The sequence below is a fragment of the Corythoichthys intestinalis genome, chromosome 18 (genome assembly GCF_030265065.1).
Source record: "Corythoichthys intestinalis isolate RoL2023-P3 chromosome 18, ASM3026506v1, whole genome shotgun sequence".
NCBI lineage: Eukaryota > Metazoa > Chordata > Actinopteri > Syngnathiformes > Syngnathidae > Corythoichthys > Corythoichthys intestinalis.
In genome coordinates, this window is record NC_080412.1 from 48162107 (window position 1) to 48187498 (window position 25392).

At 44.7% G+C, this 25392-nt stretch overlaps 1 protein-coding gene across 1 annotated transcript in view; it reads right to left on the reverse strand.

The window, feature by feature from the left end:
• The window catches only part of LOC130906238 (von Willebrand factor A domain-containing protein 7-like), a 32169-nt gene extending 7038 nt beyond the window's left edge, over positions 1 to 25131 (reverse strand). The window contains exons 1-19 of the mRNA XM_057820336.1: positions 24943 to 25131; positions 18252 to 18467; positions 18023 to 18133; positions 16621 to 16760; positions 15492 to 15730; positions 13476 to 13639; positions 13279 to 13414; positions 12714 to 12853; positions 12371 to 12442; positions 11749 to 11940; positions 11544 to 11637; positions 9728 to 9840; positions 7188 to 7379; positions 5049 to 5321; positions 4882 to 4975; positions 4676 to 4810; positions 1692 to 1878; positions 1443 to 1618; positions 1230 to 1342 (exon numbers count right to left, since the gene is read on the reverse strand). Of these exons, the coding sequence (XP_057676319.1) occupies positions 1230 to 1342; positions 1443 to 1618; positions 1692 to 1878; positions 4676 to 4810; positions 4882 to 4975; positions 5049 to 5321; positions 7188 to 7379; positions 9728 to 9840; positions 11544 to 11637; positions 11749 to 11940; positions 12371 to 12442; positions 12714 to 12853; positions 13279 to 13414; positions 13476 to 13639; positions 15492 to 15730; positions 16621 to 16760; positions 18023 to 18133; positions 18252 to 18467; positions 24943 to 25029 (2874 nt within the window). The 5' untranslated portion in view covers positions 25030 to 25131. The remainder of the gene's footprint in view (positions 1 to 1229; positions 1343 to 1442; positions 1619 to 1691; positions 1879 to 4675; positions 4811 to 4881; positions 4976 to 5048; positions 5322 to 7187; positions 7380 to 9727; positions 9841 to 11543; positions 11638 to 11748; positions 11941 to 12370; positions 12443 to 12713; positions 12854 to 13278; positions 13415 to 13475; positions 13640 to 15491; positions 15731 to 16620; positions 16761 to 18022; positions 18134 to 18251; positions 18468 to 24942) is intronic.
• Between the last annotated feature and the right edge of the window lie 261 nt (positions 25132 to 25392).

Below are 25392 nucleotides of genomic sequence, written 5' to 3' on the forward strand. Positions count from 1 at the left end.
TAGGGAAGCTTTCTCTCCCCGGGGAAAGGCTCGCTCCTCGCGGCTCCACCCGGGCCCGCGCCCGAGCCTTTCGTGCGCACCGCAAGAGCCAGCCTCCCGGGGGCCGCGGCGGCTCCACCCGGGCCCGTGCCTCTCCCCGGGGAGAACAAGTGTCAAATGTCATTACGAGACAAAACATGAAAATTCATTCAAGGAGGAGTCTGACAAGGCAGAGACATTAAAACGTGCTGTGTCCAGGTAGTGTAAACAAAAACACCCTGAAAACCTTTTGTCACTGCTAAAAACACCGCCACCGAAGCAAGCTATCACTTTGCTCACTGCATTGCAAAGCAAGGAAAACCTGATGAAAAAAAGAAAAACTGATGGCGAATATATCAAAGAGGCCATCTAGTCAAGCTCAGAGGTTTTGGTTGATGGCTTGACTAACAAAGAGACACTCAAAAAAAAGGGATAAGCAGCTAAAAGTCACAAAGTAAAACCCCGAAATCAGAGCTGAGCCAAGGAAAACAGGGCCAGGGATCACATTAAGGTAGGCATCTTTTATCTTTGTAATATAAAAGAATATCTAAAATGCTGCATATAATTTACTGTTTAAGTTGATAGTGAACAACTAGCTAGTGAACTGTTGCACTTATTTTCAAGTTTTGACATTTTCTACAATATGCATTTATTTTTTAGTTAATTGAAAAAGAATGGTAGTTATACGATTTCAATATATGTTCATGTTGTTTTCTTTGGGGTAAAATTACAGCTCTGTTGGATATAAAAAATTGGATGTGCGTCATTAATCTCGGTGTGGCACACTGATTGACAAGAAAATTTGAAAGTGGCACTCCACACCAAAAAGGTTGCTGACCCCTGTACTAAAACATTCCCACAGCTGCTTTTGCTCCCTGTGGCCGGGTCCTTAACCTGGACCAGAGTCTGCCTTCCTTCCATATCATCAGAAATGGGTTCTGTTTTCAGATATTTGACAGACACCTTCACTTTCCTTCCAATTCATGAAATGTTCATTGTTTACTGTAATGTAACAACTGTAAATGTAATAACTGTTCCACAGCGAAGCTTATGAGATCAAACGTGACAGAATAGAAATGTTACATAAACGGTCTGAGTTTTGTCACTTGTCATCGGTGCTTCACGTTAGGGTTTAGAGCGGCTCATTTCTGCTTGGTCGCCTGTTGTTTCTCCCTTTGAGAAGCGAAGAACATTCCTAGAAATAGTTGTACCCGAAGACCCGAAAGACTCAACTCCCGGTCATCTCCTCCGCCGCTCGCCGACAGGTCTCGAATCAAACTCCCGAAGGCTTCCGAGTCGCTCGTCCTTTCCAGCGGCCCGACGTCTGAAAATCGTATCGAGGTTTTTCGGTTTTTCTTTCGTTCTCTGTCGAGAAGCGATCGACAACCGGCCGTTTCCGGTCCGCATCTGTCCCAATTCCCTACCCGGATCATTGAAGGGCACCAGAATGTAGGACGAAGGTTGATTGTCGGTTCCCGCTTGGCCGTCCACCAAGAAGGAAGCGGCGTCCCGCACGGCCGCGATGGCGTCGCTCATACTCTGCGTGGTGTCGATCACAAAGCACAGAGCCTTCCCGGACCCTCTGGAAATTCCCAACATCCTGACAAAGGAGAGAAAAGATTTTTCGCAGTGTCAAAGAATCGCGTAAGCGCGGGTACTGGCGTTGGGCGTACCGGAGGAAGGGCACGTCCCCCGCGTCCTCCCGAACGCTCTCCAGGATCTGGCTGGTCGCCGCCGTGGCCAAATCAGCCGCCTCCTCGTGAAGGAAGCCGTGCTCGGAACCGAAGGTGTCTTTGTTGATCCCGCCGGTGGGTTCGATCCTGCTGGTCTGGTCGACGGCTCCTCCGTGGCTGCACTTTCCTGAAAGCCAAATGATACACGCCGGCAGGGGCGCCGTATGGGGGTGAAAAGTGATACTGATTCTAAGGGCCCATGCCCTGACGGGGGCCCACAAATAAAATTAGACCATTAGGTCATCGTTTGCAAATTTAAATATTATAATTTTAAAAGGAAGGGTTTCTTTTTCTTGTTTTGTTTTGGGGGAAAAAGTAAACACCCAGAGAGCATATATAATGCCAGCCACCCCCCAACCCCAGTATTTTCATGAAATGGTTTGGTCTGCCCTTCCTTTGATCAGACCGGGAGCAGCGGTGTGCATTTACACCAGTCAATGACTCGGGCAGAAATGTTTTCAAAACAAAAATCGGGTTTCCAAAAGAGGAAAGAAAGGAATGCAAAACAGGAGATGGGTAGAAAAGGCCAACAGGATGTGACAAACTACTTCACAAAGGAAGGTTGGTGTCTTGTGTCAGTGTAGTGCTGAAAATGAACCTCTTATTTTAGCCCACTCCGGCCCCATCTGGAACCTCGCGATGTGTACTACAAAGCTTCGAAGCGAGGTCCCAGCTCACTCCGTAAGAAATACGGGATTTTCCTGGCCTCAATGAGCGACATTCACCTATTGAAAAACATGAATTCCAAATCATGACGGCATTTTTTGGTATCCAATAGATGTTGAAAGTTGGTGTGGAAATGTTCTTTTTCAAAATCGGCTTGAATCCAGTTTGTCATCAATTGAATGTAGTTTGTGAACAAGGGACCTCGCTTCGGAGCTGTAGCCTATAGCGGAGATGGCGAGTTTCCAGATGAGGCTAAGCCTACTCCATAATGAAATACTGTCATTGTTTGCTTGCTAGTCTTTGTTCCATTTTTAGCTTACATTTAATCAGTACAGCAGGCAAACCCTTAGCAATCTCTTCATACTAAAAGAGTTGTAATGTATACTGTAGGATAGTTAAAACATTTATTCTACGTCATTCATTGTGGTATTTGCTTTGAGAATATTTCTAATAAAAACATGTTTAGGTTGTAAAAGATGGCCTTCAGAGCATTTCTTATGGATGATATCAGTCTATGCATTATTGCTCTATACACTGTATGTCTACATAAATATATTTTCATCTCAAATTAATGCAGAAAATGCACAAATTAGTGTGTAAAGATTGGCCAGAAGGCAGGAAATGACGTAGTTGATACGCTACATGTATGTGTGTCCCCCGGCAATGGTGGTGGGGCCCAAAGTAATATCCTGTCATAGGGCCCAAAATCCCTAGCACGCACGGCCCTGCACGCCGGTCACATTGTGCGGATGCTTGCGCCTGGCTGCTTTGCCAGCTGATTTGACAACTGCTTTGGAAAGATTTTCAGAATGATGTAGAGCAATAATTCCATTTGTCGCACAGTAAAGAAAAATGAAATTTCCTCGCTGCGATTTATCGCCACGCGTGCACGTGCATGCGGCAGATGTGCGGCAGACGTGCTGTTAAATGTTTAGCTTCCTTGTTACCGGCTACTCAATATGCTGTGACGAGGACTTACTCAGTTTTATTGACTTCTGGGTATGTTGGTTTTTACGTTTGAGTTTGAGTGTCCGTCATTCATTGGAGGGAGGCGGGGCCTAGTGCACGGTCGGCGCACAGCAATCAGCGAGCAAAGTGAGGAAATGGACGGAAAATCCTGATTTCCAAGCCAAACACCACAGCCCCGGTGCGAGGCAACCAAAGAAGATGAACCAGTCTGCAAAATTTATTTGGAGGTTGTTTTAACAAAGAGGGCCAACGCAACAAATCTACATGCTCATCGCCCTCTTTAGTTTTCACCGTTTGGTAAGCCAACCGCATCGCAACACGCGGAGCCTTCCTCGTCACGTCAAATGACATTTACGGAGGTATTTGCGCGGTCTCCTTTGTAATTTACACATCAAGCAAAGTTCCTCGCGTTCCCCCACAGAAAGTGAAGTCCGCTACAATGCTGAAGAAATGACACCGGTTTACCTCTGTTTAATGTTGTTTGATACTTATTGATGGCAATTTTTGGTTACTGCTACTGAATGACCCGATTTTTCTCTGTTGTTGTTGAAGTGCAATAGTTCGTGTTGCTGCAACTAAGTATTTTTGAAAGTAAGAGATTTATTGCGTTTAAATAAGTGTACTTGATCTACTAATATGTACTGAATTCTGTGTTATTGTAAATTGGTTAGATTTTTTTTTATTGGGGGGGGGGGGGGGCAACAATATCGCAATAATTTATGAGCTAATTTAACACCCACTAAAATTTGTTATCGCGACAGGCCTAGTAATGCTGCTTTCATGTGCTCTATGGTAAATACCACTTGCCGAGAGGAAAATTGGATTGGATGCCCCTCGAGACGTCTTTTCTACTGGAGATTTCATGATGATACCTGAGTCTTCTACTCGGGCCAATACGGTAATTAACATTTAGAAAGTGGTAGCGATGATGTTTCCGAGAGCATGTGAATGCACCTTTATGCAGACAGACGTGCTCCTGATTGGTTGATTTGACTCAATTCCAAATTCCTCCATACTGTGCTCTAGATTTATTCCTTAAAGTGCATTTGAACTGCTTCAGCAATTTTGTTCCGAAGGGAAATATTCAGTTAAGATAAGAAAATGCTGTTTATCGGTGCAACCTGTTTGTTTCCCGTGAAAAATGTGTCATGTTAAATGAAGGATGCTACGAAACCCGTTATATATAAATTGATAAGAGCAAGCCAACAAAGATCAATGGTAGCAACGCTCCCAGCGTAACTGCCGTCACGGTGACTTTATTTACGTAAAGGCGACGACTGTGGGTTTACCGCTGGGCTTGGTGGGCGAAATGACATTGAGGGAAAAATATCCCGAGGTCAGTATCTGCTCCACGATGATGTCTTCCAGGATGTTGTCTCTACAGTCGTCTCCGTCGCAGCTGCGGCAGGTGGCCCTGCTCTCGGCTGTCGGAAGGGAGGGAAAAGTTTTAATTAGCCTCTCGCGCTCATCTAGCTCCTCGTACGCTCCGTCGTACCCGCGATGTTGCCGATGATGGCGTCCAGTTGCAGGAGGTTGGAATTTGGATATTTTTTCCCGAGCTCCACCCAATTACTGTGGCTGTAAAAATCCTTGGAGCGCAAGACAAAGAAGAGCCAGGTTACGACGGCGGTAAGAACTTGAGCCGTCGCGGCCGGAGCGGACCTGTAACGGGTGAAGGATGGTTCCCAGTTCGTCCTGAGCCCCTTCAAAGTTCTCTTCCCTGTTGCTGTCCTTGACAATTCGGAGGCCCTCGGCGATGATTTTCCGACCGCCGGCGAACGACTCGTCGTCGAAGTGAAAGCTGGCGTTCAGCGCTTTCTGGATGTCCACGCGCACGTTTCGGAAGACGATGGAACGGATGGCCTTCTGGAAACTCTTGATGGAGTTTTGGGCCCTGCAGGCGACGGCTACGCCCGTGACGGTGAAAGGCTGCGGCTACGCACACACGACCCGCGTGTTAACTCGGGTGGCTTCTATTCATTTTACCCAAAGCAAAATTTGTGGCGGTAAAGCGAATATTGGAAACACTTGGCCAAAAAATATACACGCATATACTTCATTTAAAAAAAACAAACTTCATCTGTTATCATTTTCAGATGACTGCCCTTTGCCTTGGCATTGGTTTGACAACCTCGGAGGCTGGAGAAATTTAGTTTGAAAGGTGCCCATTCTGAAACCCCAGGTGTTATGTATGTACCTGTTATTCACGATTTTACCACAAGATGGTATCAGTTGTCTATGTTCTACATGTTGAGTATGGGAAGGAGGAAACAAAGAGAAATAATAAATGAAGAAGTGTGAACCAGCCAACATTGTCTGCGTAACTCGGTGTCAATGTAAATGTGTTTACATTTAGACATAAAAAGGAGCGACATAACACCAGGTGGCGGATTTTTCTGAAACAGTGGCCAAGAAGGGGCTCCCTGTGGCCCTCGGGCCAAGTGTGGCTGCCATCTTTGCTTAATGTTTGTTTTGGTCAACAAGGCAATATCCAGATGATCCTGCATGAGGCGGTAAAAAGATTGGGTAATCATTTGAATGTCATCATAATGTGTGCAAGTAAGGAAACAATAATGGAATCCCTTTTTTGAAAAGCCATTTTAAACACAAAAGTAGCATTAATATTGAACGTGCTCAAGCAACATCATGATCTCATTCTCTCTCACGTCAAAAAGGAAGGATTCGCCGATTGCCATCCGTTGTGAGAAAATGGGAATCAGAGCACTTCAGGGCCTATTCAAACTAGAGAGATGGCCAGTGCCCCTTAAATCCCCCACTGGAAGGCCGCGTTCCCGGCGGCAGCGAGCGCTGGCGTCGTCATAGTATTCTTTTCGGTGAACGTAGACACACACACACACACACACACACGTCACGGCAAATTTGGGACACTGGAAAAATGGGTCTCGCGCCTCTAATTGCTAAGCTAAGTGAGATCCCGATCTACGTTGGTGTGGAACTGTAGTTCACACCAAAAAGCTATTCTGTGTTCGCCGAAACTAGACATGCTCTTTACAAGGCTGTTAGAATCTCTCCTATAACTTAAGTTCTCCTGTGCAACAAGTGGAATAGCTCAAGAGCCAAGGGAGCGGGCCAAATTCTAGCGGTGACCGAGCCGAGCGAAGTTGCTGCCGGCCGGATTAAGCGGCGACTGGCAGAGGGGGTGTGGAAGTAGCGGGAAAAAAGGGGACGTGGCGGTGCTATAAACCTATCGTAAACTGTTGGCTTGATTAAACTCCAAGCTTCTTACTCACTCACGCACGGGCTCATTTCCTTTGTACCCCTGGTGACGGGGGACATCAATGGAAAGCAACTTCAAAACGAGCGTGTAGCAGCGATGAAGCAAAAAAATGGTTATTTTCCTTCCTTTAACAATTTCTATATTTGTTTGGTACCTTCAAAACACTTCCAAACACCGGACATGTTGGCTGTGAGCCAGTAGTGTTAGCTGTTTGTGTTTTGATGTCATCACAAGAGGACTAAGGTTCTTCACACTTTTCAGTGGTAAACCTTCGGCCCGTTAACCGCTAACCGAAAATGCAATTTGAGCAGCGCCGAATTTTCGGTCACATCTCTAATTTTTAGTATATTTGCGGGTCTCCTGCCATGCTGTTTTCTCTGTCCACAATACAAGCGTTTGCCACTTGAAAAAAGTGATGTACAGTCGTTTGGTACCCGCAGACTTTTCTCCCAATAGGGATGCTAAATAATCATAAGTGTGTTTGTCAAATGTGTTATTTGGACACGTGACATTGAGTTGCCCAAGTTGCCGTCGCCAGTTAAGAGCAAAAAATGTCATCTCACCGGAAGAGTAAAGTCGTTCCCCTCGGCTTCGGCCAGCGCTAGGCAGACCCGCACCGTGACGTTCAAGATGGCTCTCTCTGTGATCTCCAGGTGATCCTGCGAATCTCCCGGCAGAATTCCGAATCCCCGGACTCCCGTTTGAAGCAGCAGGGTGCCCAAAACCGCCGCCAAAGCGACCGACATGTCTCTCGCCTGTGCCGGGAAAGAAAGGTAAATATGAAGAATTCTGTGTGAGTGTGACCGCTTCTCCGCTCAGGTAATATTATCTGTCCGCGTAAAGAAAAGGCAGTCGCTGTCTGTCGCGCAAAACCTGCCTAACCTGTCGGCCGTGCCTCATTTGACACCGCGCGCGTTACGATGACACCGATGATGACAATGTTACCCTGTGAGTAAATAAAGCTACAGAATGGAATTGATCAGACAATTATTAGATGACGATCAAGTATTTGCTTTTAATGAAGAATGCTTACAACACAGTTGAAATGTTGATGATTGATTGCTATGATGAAATGTTCCGTCCGTGATTGATTGCTAGAAAATATAGACATGTTTTTCTCTCAATAAACTGCTTTGTCATCTTGACCGGTTCGAACTGGCCTTCATTCCATAGGTCAGTCGTAATGACAAGGCATAGATATTGAGAAATCAGTCTGTTACATGAAAAAAATCAAACTCATTGCATTTAACCTGTTGCCAAATGCATATAGCTACATGAAATGTTTAGACACACATGTATCTAAATCCACCCACATAGTCAAAAAAGTTCAAGGGGTGTGTCGCCAGCTTATTTCCTTTTAGGTCAGGAACCATTTTGGAAAATATATTATGTGCTGTAGTATTGCATTGTATAGTTCCCTCCCGTTCTCCTTGAATGTTTCACAAAAAGCTGAGTGCCTTCTCTTCATATTTTGGGTCATTTTCTAAATGTCAACCTAAGGACCTATATTAGCGGCTCACAAAATGAATGATGATGATGTTATACTTGTATAGCGCTTTTCCATGAATGAAAGGTTTAACACATGCATTAGGCTACTGCATTACACTGGAACAAAGAATGAATGAGAAACTGATTTCCATTCAAAATTGTATATATATATTTTTTTACTTATTTACAAAATTCCATCTAAAACCCTTATCAAATTTTTATTTTCCCCTGATTTCTTCAAATCTAAAAGCAAAACCTCAATTTTAACTATTCAATATGGTGGATGCACTTTAAAATGGAAGATAATGTAAACATTGACTTTTTTAAATAATAGAGTTATAAGTAACATACATTAATGAAAAAATAAGTACAAATAACATATGTCATGCACAGTGAAATGGAATATATTTTGAAGACAAAGCAGACTTTTTTATTTTTTTATTTTAAGGAAATAAATACAGAAATGAAAAATAAGTCCAAAGTGCACAATAACATGGAAGATTAAAATAAACCTCATCAATTCTTTCCTTTCTGTTAAAGATCTGATCAATTTTCCATTGCGTAATGCATTGCTCCTTTAATTCAATAAGCTTGTTTTTTTCCTCTATTTGTTGTTCCAAAAAACGGAGAGGGCTGTGGCTGCAAAACCCCCCCTCTCAGGCTCATCTTAGTCCCCTGTTTTGCACCCAACTCTCTTGTGGAGAAAGAATGTGCATTTGAACCAATCAGAGATAACTATCCTTGCTCATCACCTGTTAGTATGTCAGCCAATTGAACGGACAGGGACAGAAGAGTCCTTTTTATTTATTTTTTGCTACCTGCGACGCAACTTGTCAGAGGCAGAGAGAGACACTGGGAAAAACTACCTCAAAGAAATAAATGAATAATAAATAGCGATGGAAATGGATGACGCTACACAAGCTCTTTATCAGGCTTGTTGTTAACACTTGGTATGTAAATCTGATGTTAGTAGATTCTTATTGTAGATGTGTGCATGGCAGTTTTTTTTTTTAAACGGTGTTTGGACAGTTGCCGTCATATTTGCGGGGTCAAAGCGGCGTTCCCGCCTAATAAACTCAAAGCCGTTCCGGCTCGTTCCGGCCCACTTTCACCACTGCTGAACTTTAATTCTACGGCGTGTTGATGGCCAATAAACATCTGTGAACGCTATATGGAGTCTCATATACAATCAACATGCATGTATCGCAACCGGGAAAATGACCACCCTCATTTTTATTTACCGTGCAATAATTTGACTTATTGGCATATTGCGCAGCTTGTCACACCCATGGTTGAAATGTGTGATGCACAACGTCTATGAGTTTTATGTGTCATTGGCACAGACAACTGGAGGAGTGGACGTTCTTAACCTTGTGTGAAAAGTGCATCAAAGATATATACATGTAAAAATCCCAAAATGATTCCAGATGAAGAATGATGTGACAATTAAGGATGAGCCATATGTCATTTTTCTTATGTCTAGAAAGGCTTTTCAGTCCAACTTTAAAGGTGTGCATGCGGGCGGAAGACTTGAACGCACTTGGGCTCTTTCTATACAAATAAAGGAAATAAAGGGTGTCTCGGCTCAAGAATTGGCAGGCGTGAGTGGCGCCACCTCTGAAGCGTGCCGCCACTTTTTCAGCTCCACGCTCAACTCGACCGTGGCCGTTTCCGTTTGGGTGGGCGTGTCTCCGTCGCGCTCCTCGCTGCCTCTTCCTTTGCGCGACCCTGTGACAAAAAAAAAAAAAAAAAAAAAAGAAGTCTGAGCGTGTCACCGTCCCCGGAATGAGCACGAGGTACCCAATGTAGCCGAATGTCAAGAAGTAGACACACAAATTCCTTTCTGAACTGCCACATTTTGTCAAAAGTAGCCAAAATTTGACCGACCTGCCCCACCTTTTAATTTTCTTCTTAGTCGGTGGACGAAAATAATAGTCTTAATCATATTTGACTCATCTCAAAATGTGTCTTTGTCTAGTTTTAGTGGACGTTTACTAAAAATGTTTTCATCTGTAATATTAAATTTTACTCCAACAATTTGAAAGGAAAATTGACACATATTGTAGTGTTTACAAGGATAACGCCAACCTGGTGATCATACACACTCGGCAGGAAAAAGCGTAGACTATTTTCAATTAATTATACCCACCTGGACGCTACGAACTGTATGTGGAAATATGTTGTCCGAGAGTTTGGAGTACGGTAGCATTAGCCTAATGCGAACGTGAATGCTATGCCAATGCTACAAGTTATATTTAGTGTGTGATGATCACTCAGCAAAGACGTAAAGGCTAAAGAAACATTGCATATTCCCTCAGGTCAAGAAACAAATTTTGCCGTGTGCGCAAGCCTGCATGGAGACCGGAGACTAAACACTGGTGAGTCGGGAGGGGGCGGGCGGGGTACGCAGCGTGTCACGAGTGACACGACGACACACTGCTACGTGCAGGCTAACTACACATAAAAATGTCACACATTGGGAACACGTAACGGACACTTGCACATTTTTGTCTCATTAAATGAAAACCGGCTTTCGTCTCATCATGTTTGAATTGCACATTTTCGCCTCGTTAAACAAAAATTGGCTTTCGTCTCATCATGTTTTTAGCTGGTTATCGTTAACACTGCTCAAGGCCATGTCCACACGTAGCAGGGTATTTGGCAAAAAGATATTTTTCTACGGTTTGAACTATCATCCACACGCGCACGCAGAATTAAAACAGGGTTCTTAAAAACCACGGGGAAGGTGAAGATTAGAAGATTTAGGTCACTGGCTGTGACAAATTTTGTCCTCACGTCACACATGAGACTTATTATTACGTTTGGAATACATTAAATAGGTGCTTTTATGCTTCCATTTGTTTTTGTTTTTTTTTTTTTACAAACTCTTGCTGTTCTTCTTATTGAATAATGGGTATTTTGGAGAATTATTGTTTTGAATTTACTTAAAAATGAATGAAAGCGGTTGGCTATGGAAGTTTTTTTTTTTTCTACACAAACGTGCAGGTGTGGACGCAATTATTTTTCCCCGACGTATTAGGGCAGAATCCTCGTTTTTAAAACATGGCCCAATTGAATTCAGCAAATGTAGGTACCCTTGCAGGTGTGGCTTTTCTTCAATTCTGACTAATATGTCAAATCTAATCCTTCCAACAGAGATGGGCAGAGTAGACCTAAACTTGATGACTCAAGAGTCGTGATACTTCAAAATGATATTATGACAGTTCAAGTAGCCATCCAAAATATGTACTCAAGTAAGAGTGTAAGGTGAAAAGAATACTGCCGAATCGAGCAGCGCTTGACTGCAATCGACTGATTGGTGTCCTGTTCATTTCTTGGGAGGGGGAAACCCAAACCCACTCCGTCCTTGATCGAATTGGATTGTGAAAATGTTCTGTATGGAGCTAATATTTTGGGCAGTGTAGAATCACCTTTGGCCGTTGACGGTTTCCTGTTTCCGGCACGCGCTCCTCCCGCTCCCTTCTTCTTGGACTCGTCCTTGGATTTGTTGTCAGCGATGACATTCTTCAAAGAGTGATAAGATTTAAATGCGCTCTTCTCCAATTTTACTCGAACATAAAAAACATCTGCCGCCGCGGCCCCAGAATGTCACAGCGACAAAGTAAGCAGACTCACTTCACTGCTCGTTGACCCGTCATCCCCCGGAGGATCTTTGCACAGGGAGCCAAAGTCGCACAGGATGTCCACTTTGTCGTGTCCGTCGAGAAGGCCTCGCAGCGACACGTGAGCGGACGCCATCACCGTGGCCGTCGGCGGCTCCGCCACCAGCTCCACCGCAGCTTTCTTTCGCTTGTCTTTGGCTTTGCCCTGCGCAACGTTCGTGCTCACTACATCGCATGTGAACGTTAACATTCATCTGGACTGGGAACCGGTGATCGTCTGTTATACGCTCCCAAACAATATGGTAATCATCCATTTGAGGTTTTCGGTAACGCATGTGCTCTTCTTTATGGTTGTTCTATGCAGTTCCCTTGACACTTATGCTGATAATGTCATCATCATTTTCGCTGACTATAGACTCGCCGTCAGAACCTCTTTGTGCGGCTTTTCAGACTATAGTCAGCTGCAAATCATTGGAACAGCAAGTTCCAATTCCTCAGTTTGAGACATTCTGTTTCATGATGATGATGTCACGTCACGATTGTGACTGTCTTTACATCCAAAAGCCACTCTACTGGCAACCTACGCAAGGTGTGATAAGCAATCGTTGCAGGACAGGAGTGGAAAAGTAGCCTACTTGTTTCCCTTTCTTGTCCACTGCGCCTTGACCGACGACATCATCGGAGGCCTCCGCGGGCCACGACAGGGTCTGAAAATCGCAAGAGAGCTCACTATATGTATATCACAAGAGATGAATGAGTGAGAAACCGTTTCTGCTGTTAAAAATTCATCCGTCCAAACTGATCCTGTCTTACGTCATTATCATTTGATAATTGCTTAGTTTTTATATGTAAGTGTGTTTTCCCTAGTATTTAGTCATAGCTGTGTAACATGCGCAAGTTTGCAAAACATTTATGACAAGCAGAGTTGATAAGACCCCCCCCCCCCCGCCCCCAAATAAACAGATTGAATATTCTGACCTTTTCCTGCTCGATAAAAAGACGTAATCCCCGGTGAAGGAATTTCTTGAAGCTGCTCAGGTCTCTGACGACGAACATAAGCGTGTCACCAAAGTCGACACAATCAGACCACGACCGAGATGACGTTCTGTGTCTCGACTCTACGACTCAGACAACACAAGAGACATGGATGACTTTTGGCTGGCAAAGATCTCGTCCCAGTCCATATAATTGTACTCCATTTATCAGTGATTCAGTGACGCTCAAGGTGATTTTTCTTGGTAACGCTAACAGCAGATGGTCCAGATGGCTTTGACCTCTTTCCTGCTCCCTATCTTTGCCGCTCCGTGACTAATAAAGGTCTTACAAACCTGTGCGCAGTTTTTCCAACTACTGAATTGGGTCCAACCACATATGTTATAGTACACTGACTACCTATCCAGAAGAATTATCAATGACTTATTTAGAGCCCCCCACATGATATCCGGAAACCAATGATTCGGATATCGGAAGTGAAAAAAAAAGGATCTCTACATCCTCAGTGTCATTAGATGTCGTAAATGTGTTATCATATGTGCGTTACAACCGATGGACGAGGAGAGGTCTTTGCTGCCTTCTGCCACGATGGACACCAGCGTCTCTTTGTCACTCTTCTTGCTGGGTGTCTGGGTTTGTTCAGCCGCCGGGTCCTGAACCCTCACGGTAGCTCCAGCCACCACTTCCTGCAGACAGCTTATTTCACGTCCGCGAATGATCCAGGAAGTGGAGCGGCGCTCGCCTTACCCGGTAGGCGGTGGTATGGTGACTGAAGAACATGTAGGAGACAAAGTAGCTGTAGCTGACCACCGGGAACTCCGGAGCGTCGGGGGCCGCATCCAGCGACGGGTCCGGGACCCCCTGCATCCGGCCCACGCGGACTGTCGTCGACGCCCAGTCGACCAGAAGGTCTGATGCAGAAATGAGAAAAAAGTCACTTCAAATTTAAAATATTCGGCATCGCAGAGCCATGGCATTCTAGCTGGTAATATGTCGACATCATTTGGAAGAATGCGGACGTTTCTCCCGTAAACTGGATTGTCTTGATGGGCACTTCTTGTGTTAAGCTGCTCCCACAACACAGTGCTGGAGCCTATCCCAGCGAGCTGGGCAGGAGGCGGGTTACGCCCTGAATTGGTCGCCTGTCATTGGCGGGGCTTATAGAGACGCACGACCTTTTACACCTACGGAGAATTTGCAGTGTCCAGTCAACATTTACACTGATCACAAAAATAAAGGGAACAATTAAGTAAGAGGTTGTAGATTTGGAATAAATCTATCAAGTATCTTCTTTCCTAAGTTGAATGTGCTGACAACAAAATGACACAAAACAAACGCGTCAAAATGAGGCTCAGCAGTGTGTGTGTGTCGCCTCCTTGGGAATTTATGGCCTCCCTACAACGCCTCGGCATGCCCCCGATGAGGCGGCGGATGTTCTCCCGGGGGGATCCCCTCCCAAATCTTGACCAGGGCATCACTGAGCTCCTGGGCAGTCTGAGGAGCAACCTGGCAGCCTGGAGGAGACTCGGGTAGAGCTGGACAGGGCAGCAGGCTCGGTATCCACTCCTTTATTCAAGGTGGAACAGGATGAGTACTGACAGAGTCCTACAAAGTGACCTCAAGCAGGCCACAGGTGTCAATGTTTCTGACCAAACGATCAGAGACTGGCTCCGTGAGGATGGCCCGACGTCCTGTAGTGGGCCCCGTGCTCACTGCCCAGCAGCATTGACTTCCAGTGGTATTTGCCATAGGCCACCAGAATTTGCAGCAACTACGCCGCTGACCCTGTGCTCTTCACAGATGAGCGCAGTTTCAGCGTCAGCACAAGCGATAGATGTGAAAAGGGTCCGGAGATGTCGTGGAGAGCGTTGTGCTGCCTGTGACCTCATTCAGCGTGGCCGCTTTGGTGGTGGGTCAGTGATGATCAAGGGAGGCATATCCCTGTAAGGACGCACAGACCTCGACAGGTGATATAATGGCACCCTGACTGCTATTAAGTATCGGGATGAAATCCTTGGACCCATTGTCATAAGCCGCGCTGGTCCAGTAGGACCTGGGTCCCTCCTGGTTCACGACAATGCCCAACCTCATGTGGCTAGAATATGCAGTAGGTTCCTGGACAAAGAAGAAAATCATAACATTGCTGGCTCCTACGTTCACCTGACCTAAGCCCAATAGAACACCTCTAGGTTCTATATTCTATTTCTGGGTAAACATTATGTTTAGGTCCATCCGGTGCCGCCAGGTTGCCCCTCAGACTGTCCAGAAGCTCAGTGATGGACGAGATCGCCTTGGGAGGACACCCTTTGTTGTCTCATTAGGAGCATGCCCAGGCGTTGTAGGGAGCTCTTTCAGCACACTACTGGGCCTCATTTTGACTCGTTTAAAGTACATTACATGGGTTACAGGTTGATTTGGAGTATAACTCCAAATCCAGACTGCAATAGGTTGAGACATTTGATTTTCATTGATGACTTTGTTGTCAGAACATTCAACTATGAAGCGAACGAGGTATTGAATCAAAATATTTCATTCACTCTGATCTAAAACGTGTTCCCTTCATTTTTTTGGTGTATATTTTTGGGATATGCGAGGAGACCGGTATGCTACACCGGCACAGGGAGAGCAAAAGAACTCCACACAGGAAGGCTGGTACGCTTAAACTCGGAGCCGTGAGGCAGGCGGACGTGCTACACACTGAGCCGCCGCCCCGGCCGCCTCTGTATATAATTCATTCGAATGAATGATTGATGATAATCTCACGCCTCATCCTGGCCATCCCGCGATATCGATGTCGCTCCTCGGGGGCGATCCACGCCGCGTCCAGGTAGCAAAGACGAGGCAGAGCGTCGACGGCAAAGCCCGGGTACGAGGGTGCCAAGGTGAACGGGTTGCCCTCCAACACCAGTGTTCGTAGGCAGGGAAGTGTACCGAGGGCCTTCAGCAGAGGTCGCTGCTCCCCAAAGTCACACTCGCTCAGGTCCAGACACACCAGCTCGGGCCTCGCACACATACAAAAAACAGTTTTTTTTTTTTTTTTCCCTCACAGGAACTAGCTACGTCACTGATAAGCAGTAAACTATTATACCGTGATCAGAATAGTAGTAGAAGTAGCTGCTAATGCCTGATATAGTGTTCATAAAATAAAAGACTAAAAGTAATACCCAAGCACAGTTCAGTCATATTTAACTTGTCAATTAAGACACTTTGACACTTTTTACAGCCACTTTTGAATTGAACTAACTAGTTAGTTGATCCATTTAGACACAAAAGCTTTTTTCATACACATATCCAGGGAAATTCCCGTGTAAGGTGACGCGGGATTTAAATGGTCATCGCTTTCACGCACAAAAAGATGTCCCGAGAATGAAGCGGGTTGGAGCTTTCGCAGACTTGACCCGTGTTGCTCACTGGCGCTGTCTGTGCGGGGAGGGCTGCTGCCGATTTTTCAACCCGGATATTATGTCATTTTTGGTCGGCGTCGGCTGTCACAATGTTGGTCAAATCGTGTTTTGTTCCAGAGGGAGCTTTCCCAATGTCATAACTGCAGCCAATTTAAGCTCATCAAAACTGTATTTAAGCTAGAGGTAAGATTGGGCCTAAAAAATAATCCAGCCCGGCCCAGTCCGCGGGTATAGAAGCCCGACCCGGCCTGAGCCCGATTAATTAACTTGATTTGCAGGCCTGAGCCCAAAAAAGGAAACCCGAAATTTGGATTTATTTGTCGGCTCGAGCCCATTGCTAGGGTTAAACCGTAACCCATTTGATGCTTTTGGTCGATTTGGATTGATTCAACGAATCAAGAAACCCCAAGCCTTCTAGTCTACGCTATTTTTTGCAAAATAGTCCCCACATCTAGGATGGCAAATATGAAGGAGACATCGGGCGCAACCATTGTCTTCCTGTGAGATGGGCAACGTCTCGGCGGGATCCCAGGTAGTTGGCGGCCAGGCCCAGGTACTGAAGACGAGGGGGCGGTGAGATGGCCAGGCGGCCCAAAGCACACAGTTGGTTGGCGCGCAGCTCCAACACCTTTAACACACGATAGAAATAGCGTGTTAGTGCTTCATGCATCTAGTCCATCTTATGGTCAACTGTCTAGTCGAGTCAGACAAAAAACCTCCGCTTTGCCCTACAATTTAGGTACATTGGTCACATCTGCGCCATGAAGGCATCCTTGTCAAATTCAACAAGTCGCCGTGAGCATGTACACCCGTGGCCAAAGGTACACAGACAGTTTCTTATCCTACTGAATGATGAAGTGTCTCAAAACGTTCTCCGCAAGTGTAGAATAGAGGCCACCGCTGCCCGCTCAATGCCAAGTGAGAGCGAGGGTTAAATTGGGCCGGAGCCGAGTTCCACCAGCCACCCCTGAGCCGAGCTTCGCCTCCTTAGTCAAATAATTCAATTCAAACCGGCAGCGGCACCCGCAGACCGTATATAAAGGTAACGCCACCGTGGACTAGATTTCATTTTTCTGCACGGCTCTCCCATCTGTAGGGACTGATCGGAACGCAGCATCATCACCCTCTGCTGGCTTGCCCCGCCTTCTTTAACACGCAGCATCTACAGGAGGGGCGCCCAAAGCGGTCCTCAAGGGCCGCTGTGGGTCCTGGTTTTTGTTCCTACCGATCGAGTGCAGACTTTTCAACCAATGAGGTTTCTGCTAAAACAAGCAGCACCTGATTACAATCAACTGATTACATTTGTAATACACCAGATTGTGCCAAAGGTGTCATCCTGTTTTGTGGAAAAGAAATCCAACACCCACAGCGGCCCGATGTGGAATAGTTTGGGGACCCCTGATCTACAGAGTCGCTCATAGCTCCAGTGTTCATTTGAACCGTCCATGGTTCAAATGTGCCGGTGCGGGACTCTAAATCGGCGTTTAAATCAAAGGAAATGAGTAACGGTAAATGGTGTTACGCTCGTATAGCGCCTTTCCACCATGAAGGTCCTCAAAGCGCTTTACACTGTGTCTTCACATACCTACTAGTGACGCAGCACCAGGAGCTAATGGGGTTCAGTGTCTTGCTCAAGGATACTTAGATGAGTTCATCAGGGGGAGAATCAAACCCACAACTTCTGGCTTGGTTGTGGAACGACTACACAGCCCCCAAATTGAAAATGTAAATTGACTGAGATGAAGTTCTGTAATATTCAACAAGTCGTCGGGCTAATATGCAGAATTGGAATTTGAAAATGGCTAAATGCTTTGTAATGCGCAACATGAACGGTCATCACCGAGTGCATCCGTTGACCGAGCCAGAGAGACATCACGCCATCGGACTCACCTTGAGCGTCCTGGGGAGATTCTCGGCAGAGATCTCGCAGATGCGGTTGGCGCTGAGAACGAGTTCCTGCAGGTTGCAGAACTTCAGCAGGTAGTTGTCGATCACAGAGACCTGAACGAGCACAAGTTATTCAAACTAATTGGTGGTGAGTGACTTGGGTGTTTCAGACAGTTGAAAATAATTGTGACTAGTGAAGCATTAATATTTTGCACACACACCCTGAACTCACATCCTTGTCAACAATGCGTAGCTTTCTGAAGTAGCTGCACACAAAGTCCGTGTCCAGTCGCTCGGGCTCCACCACGGCCACGCGCTGCAGGGCGGCCGCTTGGGGGCTCCACGGCTCATCGTGGTGCCACGGCGAGTGCGGGCAACTGAGCAGATCCAGTAATGTGTCCGTGTCCTCCGTCAGCGTCTCCGTGTCCGAGCTGATGCCGCCCTTCCGCTGTTCGGTGGTGGCAGATAGATGATATACTTGCTCTTTCTTCATTTAAGATTAAAATAGTTCAGGGTTTGAGTTTTTTTCCAGTTACAATATATTATTTCTCCCATTTGTTTTGTTTTTTTACATGGATCGATGAGAAATGTGTGTTTCCCTCAAATTTCTTTACTTATACTGTCCTTTTCATAAATGACATAATTTCCAGTCTGGCATTAACATGATTTAATATTTTTTTATCATTTCCAGTCTGGCATTAACATGATTTAATTTATTTTTTGTGCATGGAGACAAAAATGAAGCATACCAAGAAAATAACACTATCCTTTGTGTAAAACATGGAGTCAACATACTGTATAAACATTCCTCTCACCTTGTGTCAATATGTATGAATGATGAAGAATTTCTGTAATATTCAACAAGTCATCAGGCTAATACGCATAATTGGAATTTGAAAATCGAAATTGATGTTGAACATCGAGCCTTAGAAGACTTAGAACCATGGAAATGAATGGAGTTGCGCCAAAAACAAACACACATAAAGATACACTAGATGAAGAAAGTTTAAAGTAGAGCATCCACAGCACGCTGGATTCCGAAGTCAACTTGGTGTCGTACCAAAGTGGCCTCGATGTTATTAGCCGGCAAATTGAATACCTCCGCAACGCAATAAAGACGGGAGTTGAGAACACACAGAGACAAAATCACAGCTCTAATGAGGAGCAAGTTGGCCGAATTCAAGGAGGATATAAAGCAAAAGTTTACGATAAATACTAGGGGTGCAGTGGTTCAGTTTGAACCTCGGTTTTGGGAGGGATCACGGTTTCGGTTCTGTTTCGGTTTGCGTTTTGCATTTTTTAAAAAAAATAAAAAATAAAAACTGCCTTTATTTTGCTTCTAAGAAAGTGAAATAAACACTTAAAATGTAAACATTTTCGACTGTTAAAATGCCTCTTAGCTCTTTGGCTAGTGTAGTGACTAACTACTGAAATACACACACAGTGATCAAAAAGTTACTTGGCAAAATAACTGGTGTTACCTTACATGTTATTTTTTGTCACCATTTTTAAAAAACACAAAACAAAACAAAAATATAGTAGCCTTTGCTATGTTTGGAGGTCATTTAATGTTGTGAGTCAACCGTTAAAGTAGATAAAATTGCTCCCGTTTTGCATTAGTTCCCTTCTGTCTACTTTCGACATGTGAAAATTTTAAAACTGTTTCATCCTTTAAAGATAAAAAGTTACTTAGGTTCGCTAGGAAGGTTCACTACAACAGGGCCTTTCTGAGAAGTTTACTGCTCTAAAATGGCGGCTGTTTACTAACGCTACCGAGTCTGTCATTTCGTATGTAGTTCTATATGCATGAGATATCTAGTCGTAGACTGTAGGCTGTCGGCTACAGTCAGGAAATATTGGAGCCACCTAGCCTAGCATCGCGTTTGCTACAGCGTCACAACAAACACTCTTCCCTCTCCGTGTCTGACTTTTGTGGCGTCATTCAACCAACGTATTAACTCACATTGTCTCGTTGCCGAAAAGGGTGACAAAATCCGAACGGAGGAAAAAAAACGTAATGCACGAAAAATGTACACATTTAAAAATCAGTGCTCACTTGTACAAATTACGCCAAGACCGTACAACTTGACAGCTATGAATTATAGTGGACTGTCACAGTTCGGTAGTAGCACGGTACGTCCAACTATCAGTGGTCAGGGCGAAACTATGTGCTTTAGCGAAATCATCTTCGATGGCTTTGCGTGCCATTTCATAAATGTCGGGGGTTACGTTGTTGGAGAAATATGTCCGCGAGGGAACAATGTAACGCGGGTCAAGCGTTGCAAATAAATTAACGAAGCCCGCCGTGTGTTTTCACTGGTGTCCTCTTCGGGGTAGTCCTGCTCTGAGAAAGTGATATCTGTGGGTGATGCCGGCCGGCTGAGGTGCCGGAGTCATGTTATAAGTGTTGCCATTAGCATAGGGAACAAGCGCTGAGCAATGCTTGAGAATTGTTTTATTTTATTTCTTCAGTATTTTCTCTCCCTCCGCATTGTAGTCCACGGGGAAACCGAAATGTAGCCACACCGCAGATTTGAAAGAGGCGGTTGCTTCCTCAAAATTCGGTCTCTCCACTCCTCCGCTCGCCATAGCGTTGTTTTCTTTCTTGTTTCACTTTCACTTCGCTCGTAAACGAGAGAGGGCGCTTCTCTGCTTCTATGACACAGCTGCTTGACAGCGATCGGACATTTACTTGCGGGGCGGGAATTTCTCCACAGCTGTGCTTCACGTCACACAGAGCTCGACCAATTCATTCCACAAGCGTTCGGAATAGATTAATTGCAAAACCGAAAAGGCGCGGTTTCAAGGCGTATTGAACCGTACAGGGCGAACCGTACGGTTCGGCTTTGAACCGCAAACCGCTGCGCTGCTAATAAATAACTATCACAGACAGACATCTGAGAAGAAAATGAAGAAAAACTGCAGAGCCAGCCGCCAGGCTAATAGCACTGCAAAAAGTCACGCAGGCTCAGCAAAAGCTGAAGAATAAAACAGACAATTTAGGGGCCGTTAACATGACCGCGCTCCGAGAATACGACACGTTTCGTGTTTGCATTGACAAAGTTCCATCTCCATTTCAACGATATCACAATTCCATGTGAAAACCATGTATTCATGCCGGGACCTAGGAGGTTCCGGCATGTTGCAGTTTTAAAAGGAATGATGCACTTCCTTGACCAAAACCTTCTCCGCCTGGAAGACATCACACCCGCTCTCTCGAAGCGATGGCGTCCACGCGTGTTTTTTCTCTTGCTTCAAAAGGCACAAAACCTAACCCTATTTGAAATAAAAATCTTATAGAAACCGCAAATTAAAGCCGACGTTCTGCCGTGTTTACAGTTTTGAATCTTTACTAGCAGCGACTGCGCTCGCCCCAAGTGACGTGTGCGATTGCTGACGTCCTCTGAGCGAGAGCGTTCCATTTGTATGGTTGCGTAATCCAATCGTTCTGGTTTGGAGGCCGGAATCGAAAGTTTGCGTCTTCGTTTTCCGTTTTCGCCATCACCGTGTACAGGCGACGCCATAACGCAACACAGCTGTTGCGTCTTGGTGCCTCACCGTCTCCACGTAAATGGCCCATTACTATCGAGATCTCTTCAGAAAAAACGTACAGCTTTATGGCATACCGAGAGAAGTATTATAAACGCTGACCTTTTCTGTAAAATAGCTCAACAGTGCATCTCATGAATCCTTACAATCAGTGACACAACTACACGTTGAGCAGCGAATTCGCTGCACATGGGCGCGAGATGACAGAGGGCCGCTGTCACAAGGAATCTCCAATCCAAATTACTCCCACTCCTTTTTTTTTTTTTTTTTTTAAACTACGCCGTCAGTCAAGGGACAAACGCACTCATTGGCTTGATCCCTAATCAATTTAAAACACGCCTTGGACACCTTGTGGCACATTAAAATCACTACCTTACATAATCAAAGTGTGACACGTTTTTTTTTTTTTTTTTCCAAAAGACTGACACATGGAATTCCGGCAGCGTGGCCATGTGACGTCACCGCCCTGCGACGTCAACACCCGTTTTTTTTTTTTTTTTTTCAAAAGACTGACACATGGAATTCCGGCAGCGTGGCCATGTGACGTCACCGCCCTGCGACGTCAACAACAATGGCAAACTACTATTTAGAATAATTTTACAAATTTTATCGAAACGAAACCATTAAGAGGGCTTTTAATTTCAAATTATTATAACTCGTTCTAAAATGTGTCTTTTAAGAACTACATGTCCTTCTATCAGTGTTTCCTTTTAAAACTACAGCTGTAGACTGCACTTAAGTCAGAAACTGTAATAAAATACAGTGCCTTGCAACCTTTCGCCACATTTCAGGCTTCAAACATAAAGATATGAAATTTAATTTTTTTGTCAAGAATCAACAAGTGGGACACAATCGTGAAGTGGAACAACATTTATTGGATAATTTAAACTTTTTTAACAAATAAAAAACTGAAAAGTGGGGCGTGCAATATTATTCGGCCCCTTTACTTTCAGTGCAGCAAACTCACTCCAGAAGTTCAGTGAGGATCTCTGAATGATCCAATGTTGTCCTAAATGACCGATGATGATAAATCGAATCCACCTGTGTGTAATCAAGTCTCCGTATAAATGCACCTGCTCTGTGATAGTCTCAGGGTTCAGTTTAAAGTGCAGAGAGCATTGTGAAAACCAAGGAACACACCAGGCAGGTCCGAGATACTGTTGTGGAGAAGTTTAAAGCCGGATTTGGATACAAAAAGATTTCCCAAGCTTTGAACATCTCAAGGAGCACTGTGCAAGCCATCATATTGAAATGGAAGGAGCATCAGACCACTGCAAATCTACCAAGACCCAGCCGTCCTTCCAAAATTTCTTCTCAAACAAGGAGAAAACTGATCAGAGATGCAGCCAAGAGGCCCATGATCACTCTGGATGAACTGCAGAGATCTACAGCTGAGGTGGGACAGTCTGTCCATAGGACAACAATCAGTCGTACACTGCACAAATCTGGCCTTTATGGAAGAGTGGCAAGAAGAAAGCCATTTCTCAAGTTTGCCACAAGCCACCTAGGAGACACACCAAACACGTGGAAGAAGGTGCTCTGGTCAGATGAAACCAAAATTGAACTTTTTGGCCACAATGCAAAAACGATATGTTTGGCGTAAAAGCAACACAGCTCATCACCCTGAACACACCATCCCCACTGTCAAACATGGTGGTGGCAGCATCATGGTTTGGGCCTGCTTTTCTTCAGCAGGGACAGGGAAGATGGTTAAAATTGACAGGAAGATGGATGCTGCCAAATACAGGAACATTCTGGAAGAAAACCTGTTGGTATCTGCACAAGACCTGGGACTGGGACGGAGATTTATCTTCCAATAGGACAATGATCCAAAACATAAAGCCAAATCTACAATAGAATGGTTCAAAAATAAACGTATCCAGGTGTTAGAATGGCCAAGTCAAAGTCCAGACCTGAATCCAATCGAGAATCTGTGGAAAGAGCTGAAGACTGCTGTTCACAAACACTCTCAATCCAACCTCACTGAGCTCGAGCTGTTTTGTAAGGAAGAATGGGCAAGAATGTCAGTCTCTCGATGTGCAAAACTGATAGAAACATACCCCAAGCGACTTGCAGCTGTAATTGGAGCAAAAGGTGGCGCTACAAAGTATTAACGCAAGGGGGCCGAATAATATTGCACGCCCCACTTTTCAGTTTTTAATTTGTTAAAAAAGTTTAAATTATCCAATAAATGTTGTTCCACTGCACGATTGTGTTGTGTCCCACTTGTTGTTGATTCTTGACAAAAAATTAAAATTTTATATCTTTATGTTTGAAGCCTGAAATGTGGCGAAAGGTTGCAAGGTTCAAGGGGGCCGAATACTTGTGCAAGGCACTGTATATATATTTTGGATGGAACTAGTCATCCATTTTGTCTTCATTGTTACCTACAACATGCGTAAGTTATCTGATTAATCTTTATTTGCCGCCATATCACTAACATACAAAAAAGCAGCAAAGATGCCACCCCCCCCAAAAAAAGTGTGTGCGTGTGTCTGCTGGATTAGGGCCGGTTAGGACGTGGGGGTGGCTGCACCATTTTTCATTTGGCATACCCTAACAAGAATGGGTAGTTGCGCCCCTGCTTAGAATGGAAGGACAAGAAATTGGACGGGATCAAGAGACGAGGTAGAGGAGCGAGGTTGCATGGCAGAAGTATTGGGAGTGAAGGGAAATAACTTTTTTTTAATCATTTAAAAATAATGCAGAAGAGGAAGAGGACATTCCTGATGAGATCAGAGAAACACTATAATTTGCTGAGGCTGCTACAAGTATGTTGGCAGGGAGAATAATTACAATCACATTTCTTCTTTCGTTGTCTTTTTCATTTCATTTCATTTCTGTAAGGCGAATTCTTCAAGTATTAAAGTTGTCGATTACATCTTGTCCAGTCTACTGCAATCCATCTACCCCCCCCTCAAATATGCATGCTAAGGTGTAATTGACAAATCATTGCCATCCAAATTTGAGCCATCTTTCGCATTTCTTCAGACGTAATATGGACGACGAGACAACAAAGGATTTTGACTCTCTTGTCCAAGACACAAGGACTCTCATTCTGATATTACCGACGTGTTGACTGAAACAGGACTTTGAATGATGGACTAGTTACCCAGTAACTCTGCCTGGATTTTGCAGGTAACCCATGGCGTTTTGCTACTTGTTGTCATTGTTTTAAGAAATGCACAAACTGTTTCGTAAATGGTGAGGATGGTTGAAGAAATGTACTGAGAAAAGCTGTAACATTAATCCTATTTATTCAACTAAATCTCAATTTTTGTTTGAAAGTCATTGTTTCTTTTGGGCGCATTGTCCTCGTTGTCATATTGGACTTGTGTCAGAACTCAATTTTCCTCCTTTGATGACTCACTCACCCAGCTGCCTGTTCCACAGGGAAACTGGTCGAGACACAGACGGCGAATGTGCTTGTCCAAAACCACCGACAACGCCATTGAGCTCATCCCGGCCTCGCCTTTTTCATTCTATCACCAAATGTGTCGTTTCTGTGCGTCTCGTACAACAGTGGCAAGCTCCTTCCTTCGTGTTTTGGATTTGTGGATGACTGTTGCCTGGCAACAGTGTGTTCACTCTTTGTGACCGGGCCGGCCGTAACAATGTCACTTAAAGAAATTGAACTCATTGTATTGGTCATTAAAGAAATTGAACTCATTGTATTGGTCATCACGTCATCACCGTCCGTTATCAGAGGAACCTGTTTTTGCTATATCCTAGCACAGCCCTGGTCTGCTTTTAGCAAAGGTAGCAGAGGCTGTATTTGCGCAGTCACATTGAAGTTTAAAGAGCATACGACACGAGAAAACAAG